Below are 13,268 nucleotides of genomic sequence, written 5' to 3' on the forward strand. Positions count from 1 at the left end.
TGGGTTGGATCCCTGGGTTGGGAAGATCCCTGGGAGAAGGGAAAGGCTACCCACTCCAGTATTCTGGTCTGGAGAATTTCATGACTGCATAGTCCATGAGGTTGCAAAGAGTCAGACACCACTGAGCAACTTTCACTTTCACAAACTGGTGATCAGTCCCTTGCAAAGATAGTTCCAAAGCCACCTGAACTTGGTTGCACCCCACTCATAGACCCTTCTCTCATGTCCTGTCAGGGAATGTTTGACGGGAGGATTCCTACGTGCTGTCTCTCATGAGTCCTTTGTCCCTCTTCAAGTGGAACAGCACGCTGCTCCCAGGGACTGAGGTCATTGTGTGAGGCAAGCATGAGTCTCCTTTAGTAAACATTCTCCTTAGGACAAAACAGCTTAATCTCCTTCCCCTTTCTTGAGATATAGATTGTCTCCTGACCTTGTGACTAACATTACCCCTTGTTCCCTTGGTAACAGTTGCTGTACATTTGGTTTTCTGATCTCTATCATTCCCGAAAGAAGTTTCTTGTACCACAGCCTATATATACTCATAGAAAAATCATTAAAGCACCTTTGCTCCATCAGAGCTTAGGTCCCTGGGTCTTTTTTGTCTCTCTCTCTCTCTCTTTTTCTGGCTGACTCTCTGGAGCGTGGAGACCCGTCGTGCTCACTTTTCTGCCCAGGCTTCTAAGACCCCCTCGAGAGGGCGCCTGGTGCCTTCGTGAACGATGCAAGTCCTGTGTCAAGGACTTTATTGATCCTCTGCGTAAACCAAGGGATATCAGCCTCTTTCTCTCTTTCACTTTCTTATCGTCAACTCCGTACCACAAGGTTCCGGTCCATTAAAGGACCCCAACAATGTCCCCACCTTCTCTATCAAAGCAAGCATCCTTTTAATTCTAACGTCCCCATAAAGGCACTTGAAACCAATTGGTCATTGTCTTCTGACTCTGCAGGTTCAGTCTACTGCCCCATGCCTCTTTTTACTCTGTGTTATCCCCAAACCTACCCTCCCTCCTTATGTCTATTTTTATGGATCTTAGACGAATGTGACTTCTTTTGCAATCACCCTCTTGCCAGCCTCCAGCAGCCCATGCTACACATAACCACCCTTCTCTCCACCTTTTCTTCAATGGGTCTCACTTCTGGTACCAGTAGTTTTCCAAGCCCCTAGTGGAAGCACACAGTCTTAACCACTGGTCTGCCAGGTAAGTCCCAACAGACTTTCTTGTTCCCAGAAATCCTGTAAGTATCTGGACCCAGCCTTGTTATATAATTTTAAAAGATTGAGAACACAGGGGAAATATTTATATTCATCATTCAAAGGATATTTCCTGAGTGCTTTGTAATGGTAGATACCACTTATCAAGTCCTGGGCAGGTAGCCCTTAATCCTCAAAGCAACCTTGTGAAGAAGTGAAAGTGTTAGTTGCTCTGTCATGTCCCGACCCTGTGCAACCCCATGGACTGTAACCTGCCAGGGTCCTCTATCCATGGGATTCTCCAGGCAAGAATACTGGAATGGATAGCCATTCCCTTCTCTAGGGGATCTTCCTGACCCAGGGATTGAACCCAGGTCTCCTGAACTGCAGGCAGATTCTTTACCAGCTGAGTGCTTTGTAATGGTAGATACCACTTATCAAGTCCTAGGCAGGTAGCCCTTAATGCTCAGGGTAACCCAACTAGGGTATCTACAAGGTAGATACAATTACCGCCATTTTATACTGGGCAAGAGGTACAGACACATCAAATGACTTTTCCCACTCACGTGTTCTGTACCTGGCACAGCTGTAATCCAAAAGCAGGCCTATTATCCTCCCTAAGCCATGCTATCACTCTATTTTAGCATGAGCCTCAAGCCACCTCATTCCAGAACATTCTTTCCCATGAAGGACTGCAGCAATACTGCCAATAGGAACACAAAAACCATTGTGGTTCATCCTATCACTTCCTCTAGGAAGCTCTCTGTCAGTTCCACCAGCAGAGCTGGCTGCTCTCTGCTCTGATACCAAAGCACTTTGCTAGCATTGCTGAACAACTATTACTTGTTTGTAAACTTGTCTCCCACAAGAATGAAATCTCTCAAGGACAAGGACTATGTCTCCTACTTATTTTGGCACCTCTGGTGCCCAGAACAGTGTCTGGCATGTAGTGGGAATTCAAAAAATATTGACTGAATGATCAAATGAACTGCACTGGGAAACATGTTCCCATCCCAAAAAGCTAGTAGTGGAGCAGATGGCCAGTTGGCTTCTTCTTCTGGCCTTGATGATCATTCCTCACTTCTCATTTGCATGTTTATTTCCCCAGGTCCTATTTTTTTGCTTGACTGTCTATGACATCTCCTGTAACAGTTCTGTGCAACAGTGGCTCATTCTCACTAATCACCTTCTCCAAGCGATAATTGTTCAGAATGAAAGTGTACCTCTTAAATTCAGATCTGCCCATAGTGCTGTGTTTCGTGGGATCCATTTCATAGCAACCAGAGGGGTTCTTATATCTGATGGGAAACAATCTGTGAGGTTCAAATTTGGTGCCTCCTTGAGCTAATCCAATTGAATTCTTCAGTATACATGGTCATGAACTTTTAGAAAGTTCAAGTAATCAACAGAATGCAAATTTCAAGAAATCAATCAGATTATTTTCTGCCTGTCAGTTTGGCAAAATTAAAAACAAAAAAAATGCTGATGAGGTTTGGGATATGAGAACAATCTTCCTCTGAGATAGCCTGAAAACACATTAACAATAGGCTTTTAAAAAGGTCTCCAGCTCTTTAAAGTTGATCCAACAGTTCCACTTCAAGGAATATGTTCTAAGCAAATAATAAAGATTTAACTACCAGGAGGTATATAGCAATTTATTATAACAGAGAAAATTTGAAAATTATTTAAATAACCAGGAATAAGAAATACACAATGGAATATTAGTCGGCTATACAAAAGAACACATTTGACTCAGTTCTAATGAGGTGGATGAAACCAGAGCCTACTAGGCAGGGTGAAGTAAGCCAGAAAGAGAAATGACCAATACAGTACATTAACACTTGTATATGAAGTTTAGAAAGATGGTAATGATGACCCTATATGCAAGACAGCAAAAGAGAGATGTAAAAAAAAGACTTTTGGACTCTGTGGGAGAAGGCGAGGGTGGGAAGATATGAGAATAGCACTGAAACATGTATATTACCATATGTAAAACAGATGACCAGTGCAAGTTTGATGCATGAAGCCGGGAACTCAAAGTTGGTGCACTGGGACAACCCAGAGGGATGTGGTGGGGAGGGAGTTCAGGATGGTGGGACACCTGTACACCGAAGGCCGATTCATGTCAATGTATGGCAAAAACTACCACAATAATGTAAAGTAAATTAGCCTCCAATCAAAATAAATAAATAAATAAATAAAAAGAAATTAGTTAAATCAGTTAAGGTACATCCCAACAACTAGATGCCATTCAGTGATTGAAATTTGTATTTCTGGACTTCCCTCATGGTCCAGTGGTTAAGGATATGCCTGCCAATGCAGGGGACACAGGTTTGACCTCTGGTCCAGGAAGATTCCACATGCCATGGGGCAATGAAGCCCGTAGGCCACAACTACTGAGCCCACCTGCCCTAGAGTCAGTGATCTGCAACAAGAGAAGGCATCACAATGAGAAGCCTGCGTACCGGTACTAGAGATAGCCCGTCCACAGCAAGAAAGACTCGGCACAGACAAAAACAGCTAAATAGTTTTTTTTTTTTTTTAAAAAAACCTGATGCAGCCAAATAAATAAATATTTTTTAAAATAATAATAATTTCTGTCACACTCTAACCTTTAAAGCATTCTCACTTTCGTTATCTCAGACAGTGGCTCTTACACTTTAGCATGCATGAGACTCCCCTGAGGATGTCTGTGAAAATGTGGGTTCCTGGGCTGTACCTCTGGAGGGTCTGTTCTAGAGGTCTGGAATGGGACCTGGGAGTTTAAATTTCTAACAAGTACCCGCTCCCATGTGCTTCTCAGCAGGTGATTGGTAACCTATACTTTCAGTAGGTGCAGGCCCAGGAGACTGTCACACCTGGCCCGAGGCAGGCACATGTGACCAGGAGGTTCTCTGCCTACTTAACCTGCCCAGAAGAGACAATGTAGTAACACTGATCTTCTATAGGGAATTGGCTATATAAATAAGGTAACTTTCTTAACTGGAAGCGGTTAGAAAAGGGAAAGGAAGGAAGGAGACAAAGCCCTAAATGCACTCCATTCCACAAAAAAATGGAGTGAAAATCCTACCAGTGAAATGGTAGTGAAAATTCCTACCAGTGAAAATCCCAACCAGCCTGGCGTCTTGGACATTCTTCTTCATCTCTTACCATTTGACACTTGGACACTGGGTACATGTGAAGGGGACTCCATCTACACTGCTTTTGGAAGGTGGAAGGAGAACTAGAGTGGGGCCCTTCATTTTCCAGACATAGGTGCACAAAAGGGAAGTGCCTGACCCAGAGCAGGTCACAGGCAAAACCGAGGTCAGGGCAAGAGGATCTCCCGATGCCAGGCTTGCACCCCAGCCCTGAGTGATGGAGCTTCCCCAGCCCCGAGGGGTTGAGAGCAGACTTGGGTTTCCACAGGGCCCGAGATGGTGGGCCCTGCACAAGCCTGGAATCACATGGGCAAGCAAATTTTCTACACAAGAGACCGAGCTCTCTTCTTGCCAAGAAAATGCCATTGTGACTTCAACTGGATGTTGAGGGCTAAGATGAGTGAAAGAGGTAAAATATGAATCAAAATGGTTAGAATATAAAGTAAATTGTTCCTTTTGCAAATATGCTACAATTATTCTGCAACTAGGAGATAAAATAAGATCTCTGTGGGAAGCCTGTTGCACTTTTTCACGGCCTTATAAAAAACAAATTAATGCTAAAGATAGAAAAATGAATCATACGTAAAACTCTTCTAATTACTAAAGAGATAAAATTTCCTTGAGACAGGGTGTGAAATTTGACATCAGTCAGATCTTCTGAAAGTATTCTAGAAGGTGAGACTTGGGGGTACCCAATCCTGAAGCATCCTTCCCCAAAAGAGAATATGACATTACCACTTATGAAGAATGCATGTGGATTGCATGCTGTCGTGTCCAACTCTTTGCGATCCCATGAATTGCAGCCCACCAAGTTCCTCTGTCTATAGAATTTTCCAGGCAAGAATATGGGAGTGGGTTGCCATTTCCACCTCCAGGGCATCTTCCCGACTCAGGGATCAAACCCACGTTCCTGGGGTCTCCTGCATTGGTAGGTGGGTTCTTTATCACTGAGACACCTGGGAAGCCAATTTATAGAGAGACTGGGGCTGATCCACCCGCCCGTATTTCTCTGTCATGACCAGGGTCACAAAGGGTAATGGGCTCAAAGAAGATAATTCAGAGATGCCTTGTGGGCTCCAAACCTTCAGTTGCTTCCATCTAACCCAATGACAAACCTTAATCCTGAATCAATACAATGATCCATCATTTTTGCTCCTGGGCCCAAGTTACTGAAAATCCTCCCGCATTTCTTGAAATCTTTATATGGGCTCTTTCTCAATTCTTTCACCCATTTCCCACAAGAGATATTTCCAAATTTTACCATTCTCCTCGAGCTCTTAGCCCTTTGAAAATAAATGTGCCTGCTTGTGTCTACCTTCCAAAAATAACTTCCCCAGCCTGCTCTCTCCAGCCCTGCGTCTCCCCTTCTTGTCACAGCCACGTAACTGTCCTCCGTGCTCTCCTTCCTCCTGCTCCTCCCTCCCTGCTCCTCCACCCACTGGATTCTGCCCCTGTCACATCACCCAGTCTTCCCCAGCAGAGGTTGCCAATGAACTCTGTTGTGACGGACATTTTTTCCGTCTTTAATTGACCTCGCCTCTCCCTGACATTTGACAGGGTTGGTTACCTCCGAGCGCTTCTCTCCTACCTTGGCTTCATGACGCTTCTGCCCTGCTGGCCCTCCTCTCTGATTTTTTATTCCCAGTGTCTTGTGGATCCTCTTCCTCTGCCCTCTCTTAAATGCTGGTGTTCCCCACGCTTCCCTGGGGCTCTCTTCTCTTTTCTTGCAAAGGCATGAACTACTATTTAAAAGCTGAGAACTCAGAGATTCATGTCTCTGCCCAGCTCTTCCTCCTAATGATCCAATTGATTACTGAATGTCTCCACCTGGGTATCTCACTAGCTCCTCAATCCCCTGGTGTCCAGAGCCAAACTCATCATTTTGCCTACCAGCCCCAACTGGCTTCTTGGCCTTCTGAATGAATGACACTACAATTCACCCATTGTCCAAGCCACAGACCTGGCATTCAGGCTTGACTTTTCCGAATCTCGCTCCTCCCACCAACCAAAGAGCTACCATCTGGTCTCCCTACTTCTAGTCCTCACTCTTCAAGTCTATTTTCCTTACTTACAAATGATCTTTCTCTATGATCTTCAAAAGAAAGTTCAAACTCTTACACTAAAACCTTAACTGTATACTTAACCCAATATCTGAAGAAGGCAATGGCAACCCACTCCAGTACTCTTGCCTGGAAAATTCCATGGATGGAGGAATCTGGTAGGCTGCAGTCCATGAGATCGCAAAGAGTCGGACACGACTGAGCGACTTCACTTTCACTTTTCACTTTCATGCATTGGAGAAGGAAATGGCAATCCACTCCAGTGTTCTTGCCTGGAGAATCCCAGGGATGGCGGAGCCTGGTGGGCTGCCGTCTATGGGGTTGCACAGAGTCAGACACGACTAAAGCGACTTAGCAGCAGCAACCCAATATCCTTAATGATACAGCTCCTGACTGCCACCCCTCTTTCATCTCTCATGTCCCCAGATCTCCTCCATTCCAAACATACTGAACTATTAGTACTTTAAATTTCCAGACTGTTCCATGTTTCATGACACCTCTGGATTTTTTTTTATTTTTGTTCTTGCTGCTCCTCTTCTGAAATACCCTGCGTCCTGCTGCCCACTTAGTAAAAGACTTATCTTGAAGTGAGATGTTACTTGTTCCAGAAAACCTTCTCTACTCAAAGTAATCTTTTGTCTCGGAGAAAGTTCCCCACTCCATGCTGAGTCAGCTGCCCTCTTCAGCACTTCCACAATCCCCTGAACATGCCCTGTCTGAAATGTGATTGCTGACTGCCTTGCAGGTCTCCCTCACCAAACTGTAATCTTGACCAGTTAGGGACTGATTCACATGCAACTCCAGTTCCTAGTACATTATCTAATGTTGTTGTTTAGTCACTAATTAGTGTCTGACTCTTTTGCAACCCCAAGGACTATAGCCTGCCAGGCTCCTCTGTCCATGGGATTTCCCAGCCAAGAATACTGGAGTGGGTTGCCATTTCCTTCTCAAAGGGATCTTCCCAACCCAGGGATTGAACCTGCATCTCCTGCACTGACAGATGGATTCTTTACCACTGAGCCACCAGGCAAGTCCGACATTATCTAATAATTCTCAGTAAAGGTTTCATGAATGAATAAACAGAAATAGTCTCTTGAGTAGCAGCCCCCTGCATGTCTAGGAGGAATAATCACAAGCAACATTAAATGTCTATATGTATATATATATATACATACATATATACACACACACGCACATGTAGTGGTGAAGCACCTTTAAATAAAGATCAGTGTATATGTGTGTGTGAAAGAATGATACAGGTTATGGAAGATGACTTTCCCCTTTGCTTTTCCATTGTGATTCTTTGTACTCAGATAACATCATTCTGCTCTTTCAACATTTGTACCTCTTACACACCATAAAATTTCTCAATATTCTTACTCAGTATTCAGAATAATATTCTCATGACAGGTATCCTGAATAGAATTCAGATTCTATTCAGAGATTAGACTCTATTCTAATATTCTAAAAACCGCAAGAGAACTGCCACTTTCACACATTATCAGTTTCCAATCAGTCTTCTTTTCTCAAGGGTCAACCATCTCAACTCCTTTAGCTATGCCATAAGTGGCAGGTAACATGCTAGATCAGCCAATTTAAATTTTTACATACATTAAGTGACTATCATCTCAAGTGAGATTTGAAATTGGCACCCACCCGAAATTAATTATTAATATCCATTTCAATGACTTTTCTTCCCCACTATGATTGAAGAAGGGTTTGTTGTTTTAAAAATAAGCTGTCATCACATTACTACTGATTTTCAATTTGTGGTCATCCTGCCCCATCCCAAGATCTTCATATGCTAAACTTTAGGTCTTTCTAATCAGTCTTCATTTTTATCAGCTTAATTAATTTGAAAGCAACCTGGGTTTTATTGTAGAACATTAACAATAATCCATGGATAATGTTAAATATTTTATGAATAGCTTAAAAGCAATGTGTTTAATTAGCAATGTAATGTGTCATTCCATTAGGCTAGACATGCTAAATAGATCTGTATTTTAAACTGTATGATCACCTTTAAAGAACAAAATATCTTGAAATAGTTGTCACAAGGCATTAATTAGCAATATGTAGAGTTATAAAATAAAATGTGAAATTAACAAGGACGAGCAGTCTTTAAAATTATACTTTCAATTAGAAATCAAGTCTTAAGAGTGTCTAATTCTCATCTATCACCATCATTGTTATGTAGTCCTTATAATTAATTGAATTCGATTCTGGATCAATTGCAGCAGACAACATTTCTTCCATTTCCTCCTGAGAAAAAGGCTCACCTGGGAGGAACAAGAAGGGACACTCATCATTTACAATCATCTGATTTTTTTTTTTTCCTTTCTCTTTCCACTAGTCCACTGAATTGCCATGGAGCCCCACCATCCCACATTGTGTTGCCAGTTACTCTCCCTGGGGCCATAAAGCCAGCACATCATGACAGTCCAGAGGTTCAAAGAGTTTGTTATCGTACGCCTGGCAAATTTTGGAGTTATTTTACCTTGCAGATAGCATAGTTCAAGCAACCTTTAGCATCAATCATTTCAGCCAAAATAGCAGGAGGACATGAAAACATCATAAATAAGTTTTTCTATTTATTTAAATTAAAATCACTAAAATTGCCAAAAAGGCAATTAAAAAGACTAACCTGAAGTCATAGTTTTATAGGAAGTCTAATCATTATATTTAGTAAGCATATGAAGAAAGGATTAAATGGTTTCTATGCAAAAAGGCTGAACAACATATAACATGGTTTAAAACTGTAAGAATGTCTATGAATATCCTCTAACGAGGGTAGGTTGATTTAGTGATTCAGGAGCACCAAGTGACCACAGATTCCATTCACCAGTCATTTCAAACCAATCCTCTTTGTTATAGTTTGGCCCAGTGCTACTGTCAAATGAAACCAAAAGTTGGATAGAAAATCTGTGAGCTTTAGTTGGGTTCAGATAACAACTGAAGGCCATCTTGGATACTGGTTTCACCAAGATGAAAAGCAAATTTAGGAAGAACATTGGAAAGGCTGTCATCTATTTAAGACAGAACTTTGTTCTATAAACCAAAATACAGAAACATCCAAATTGTCACCTTATTCCTAGAGTATTAATCCAAGCAGATAAATTACCAAGGCCTGAGAGTTACCTACCTTACAAGCTTAAGTCACCTGCTACTACAAACCATGCCTTCTAAGGTGGAATTCAGTTACTAACACAGAAATTATTCAAGCGGGGGTTTTTATCACAATGATGATAGTATTACCAAACAATGGGAACATGCTTGTGTTTTTCTGAAATCATGTTTACATCCTAAGGAAAGAAAGAAGGCCTAAAATGCCTAAAAAGACAAATTCTTAATCTTTCATGTAACCTGACTGGTAAATACTAAATCCACTGCCAATGAACTTTGATGGGTATGCGCGTCCTTATGAGAACACTGACAACAAATATTTATCAAGAACCACTGTTTGCCAGGCTGATCAAAGTGCTTCGCAGATATTAAGTTAATCTCTGAACCACCTCATGAGAGGTAAGAACTGTGTATCCCCGTTTAGAGCTGAGGACACCAGCACACGAAGAAAACAGGAGGAACTGGCTCTGCATGCCAGCAGAACAAGTCAAGATCTAGGGACCACACTTGGTCGCTTGGAACAAGGCCTTATTCACAGTGAAATTCAGAAGGTGGTCACTGCTTCCTCAAGCAAGGAAAGAAACAAGTAGTATTTGATTAAGGATGGGAGGAAAATAGCTTAATCATTAAAAGCACAAGCTTGGGAGCCAGACTGCCTGGGTCCAAATGCTCAACTGTTGCGTTAGCTTTAAGACCCGGGGCAAATCCCTAACTTCTCTGTGTTTGTTTTCCTGTCTGTAAAATACTATCTGTCTCATGGGTTTGTCATTGTTCTGTCGATGAGTTGTGTCCGACTCTTTGTGACCCCATAGGCTGCAGCATCCCAGGCTTCCTTGTCCTTCACCATCTCCCGGAGCTTGCTCGAACTCAGGTCCATTGAGTCAGTGATGCCATTACCATCTCATCCTCTGTCGTCCCCTTCTCCTCCTGCCTTCAATCTTTCCCAGAATCAGGATCTTTTCTAATGAGTCAGCTCTTTGCCTCAGGTGGCCAAATTATTGGAGCTTCAGCTTCATCATCAGTTCTTTCAATGATATTCAGGATTGATTTCCTTTAGGATTAACTGGTTTGATCTCCTTGCAGTCCAAGGGACTCTCAAGAGTTTTCTCCAATACCACAGTTCATAGGCTTGTTATGAGTTTTAGAACTGTTATTATTTGAATAGCACTTAGAACATTGCCTGGCACATAGGCAGCAATATGTGTTAGTTCAGAAAAGTTCTTTTGATATCTTTCCTGCTAATAAATACTACTTGACACCATATACATACCTAGACACACATAAACTTCTATCCTGTAGGAGCTTGATTCAATGTGACTTATGTTCGTCATGTAACATCCTGGGCATTGAGAATGCATATTCTCAAACTGATTAATATTCTGTGGATATTGTGAAAAGCTGCACTGTCTCTGGATGCACTGCGGTCTGATTCCTCTATTTCAGTGAGTACCATTACCCTGAGGTATATTGTCAAGGCTGTATATTGTCACCCTGCTTATTTAACTTATATGCAGAGTACATCATGAGAAACGCTGGGCTGGAAGAAGCACAAGCTGGAATCAAGATTGCTGGAAGAAATATCAATAACCTCAGATATGCTGATGACACCACCTTTATGGCAGAGAGTGAAGAGGAACTAAAAAGCCTCTTGATGAAAGTGAAAGAGGAGAGTGAAAAAGTTGGCTTAAAGCTTAACATTCAGAAAACTAAGATCATGGCATCTAGTCCCATCACTTCATGGGAAATAGATGGGGAGACAGTGGAAACAGTGTCAGACTTTATTTTTTGGGGCTCCAAAATCACTGCAAATGGTGACTGCAGCCATGAAATTAAAAGACGCTTACTCCTTGGAAGGAAAGTTATGACCAACCTAGACAGCATATCAAAAAGCAGAGACATTACTTTGCCAACAAAGGTCCGTCTAGTCAAGGCTATGGTTTTTCCAGTGGTCATGTATGGATGTGAGAGTTGGACTGTGAAACTGAGCACCGAAAAATTGATGCTTTTGAACTATGGTGTTGGAGAAGACTCTTGAGAGTCCCTTGGACTGCAAGGAGATCCAACCAATCCATCCTAAAGGAGATCAGTCCTGGGTGTTCATTGGAAGGACTGATGCTGAAGCTGAAACTCCAGTACTTTGGACCCCTCATGTGAAGAGTTGACTCATTGGAAAAGACCCTGATGCTGGGAGGGATTGGGGGCAGGAGGAGAAGGGGGCGACAGAGGATGAGATGGCTGGATGGCATCACCGACTCAATGGGCATGAATTTGAGTAAACTCCGGGAGTTGGTGATGGACAGGGAGGCCTGGCGTGCTGCGATTCACGGGGTCGCAAAAAGTTGGACACAACTGAGCAACTGAACTGAACTGAACTGAACCATTACCCTAATACCCACTACCCATGCCAAAGCCTTGTTATTTTGACTCAGCTCCCATCTTTGTGCCCTGCACTTGGTTGCTCATCATACATAACCTGTGGATCTTGCTGCAGGCAGTACTATTGTATCAATCCCTTGTTTCCATTCCCATAGCCACTACTAGATATAGCCTTTGTTAGGATACCTTCAAAATACTGAACCAGCCTCCTAACTGGTCTCCCCCAATCTAGCCTCTTTCTTGCTCTTCTCACAAGCCTACCAGCACCAGGTCAACCTTCCCACAATCCCTCTTGCACTGTGCAGCTCACCTGTTCAAAACCCTGCAGCGCTTCTCCATTGCCCATAGGATAAAGTCTCCTGAGCCTCAGCCTCCACAATCTAGTCCCAGTTAATCTACCTAGATTCATTTCCTACTGTTTGCCAACAAGACCCTCTGAGTTTTCTCAGTCTCCCAAAATATCATGCTCATTTATCATGCTCCCAGTCTTTGTTCATGCTCTTTATCAATCGATGTCTTCCTCTCATAAGCTCCTTCATCCATTCTACCTCACTCATTCATTAATTTAACAAGCACTTGCTGAGATGTATGATGTAAGGGAGTGCTATAATGCATAATATTTTAGCCCTTCTCCTGATAACTCACCCATATTATTCTATCATTTTTAGAAACCTATTTTTTCTTTAAGTCTTCCCAGACCAAGGTTTCCAGGCAGATCCAGACCACCCTGATCTTCTGATACTCACTTTTTCCTACTATCTTACATTTTGAATTGTTTTATTCCATCCTGTAAGACTATAATATCCTTGAGAAAGGGAGCAGGTTTTAGTATTATTACTCTCACTGTTCTTGCATCCCTTACCTACACATAGTAGGCACAACCCAGTAATGATTTGGCCATTTTGACTAAATTCATATTGCCTGTTATAACCTAGAATTTATTTCCCTTAGCTTAATCCCTAAGCTGATGCTTTGAAACATCACATTTCCATCAAAGTTCATCCCTAAGATAATTTTAAGAGGGTCATGGGTTCTTGGGTGGCAGCTATGACGATCATGCCATTCTCATTGATCTCACCCTCTGTATTATCACCTAATGGTGGATCAAGTCAAAATGATCAAACCAGTGGCACATGGAGACACAGTCTTAGTCTTCTGTACTCAAAATTTCATGCACTTCTGATTGTCTCAACTGATTGACAACTCTGAATTACTCAGGACTCATCTGTGAACTAGTGAACTGAACAGAGACAGAGTTCTAACTTTATATGGGAGGAGGGCAGGTGACCAATGAGAAAGTTTTCAAGAGCATGTCCATTAGGCTACTGACATTCAGGGAAAACAAGTTTACACATCAGCCTAAGCAGAGAGAATTCC

At 42.4% G+C, this 13,268-nt stretch overlaps 1 protein-coding gene across 2 annotated transcripts in view; it reads right to left on the reverse strand.

Moving 5' to 3' along the window:
- The window catches only part of EFCAB2 (EF-hand calcium binding domain 2), a 129,608-nt gene that overhangs the window by 20,655 nt on the left and 95,685 nt on the right, over nucleotides 1-13,268 (reverse strand). Inside the window, exon 8 of one of the 2 annotated variants that reach the window (XM_061160213.1) lies at nucleotides 8,513-8,671. The exons of the other annotated variant lie outside the window; for it this stretch is intronic. Coding sequence (XP_061016196.1) covers nucleotides 8,556-8,671 — 116 coding nt within the window. The 3' untranslated portion in view covers nucleotides 8,513-8,555. Of the gene's footprint in view, nucleotides 1-8,512; nucleotides 8,672-13,268 lie in introns of those variants that run through there. 2 annotated transcript variants of the gene reach the window in all.

Source organism: Dama dama, chromosome 14, assembly GCF_033118175.1.
Source record: "Dama dama isolate Ldn47 chromosome 14, ASM3311817v1, whole genome shotgun sequence".
NCBI lineage: Eukaryota > Metazoa > Chordata > Mammalia > Artiodactyla > Cervidae > Dama > Dama dama.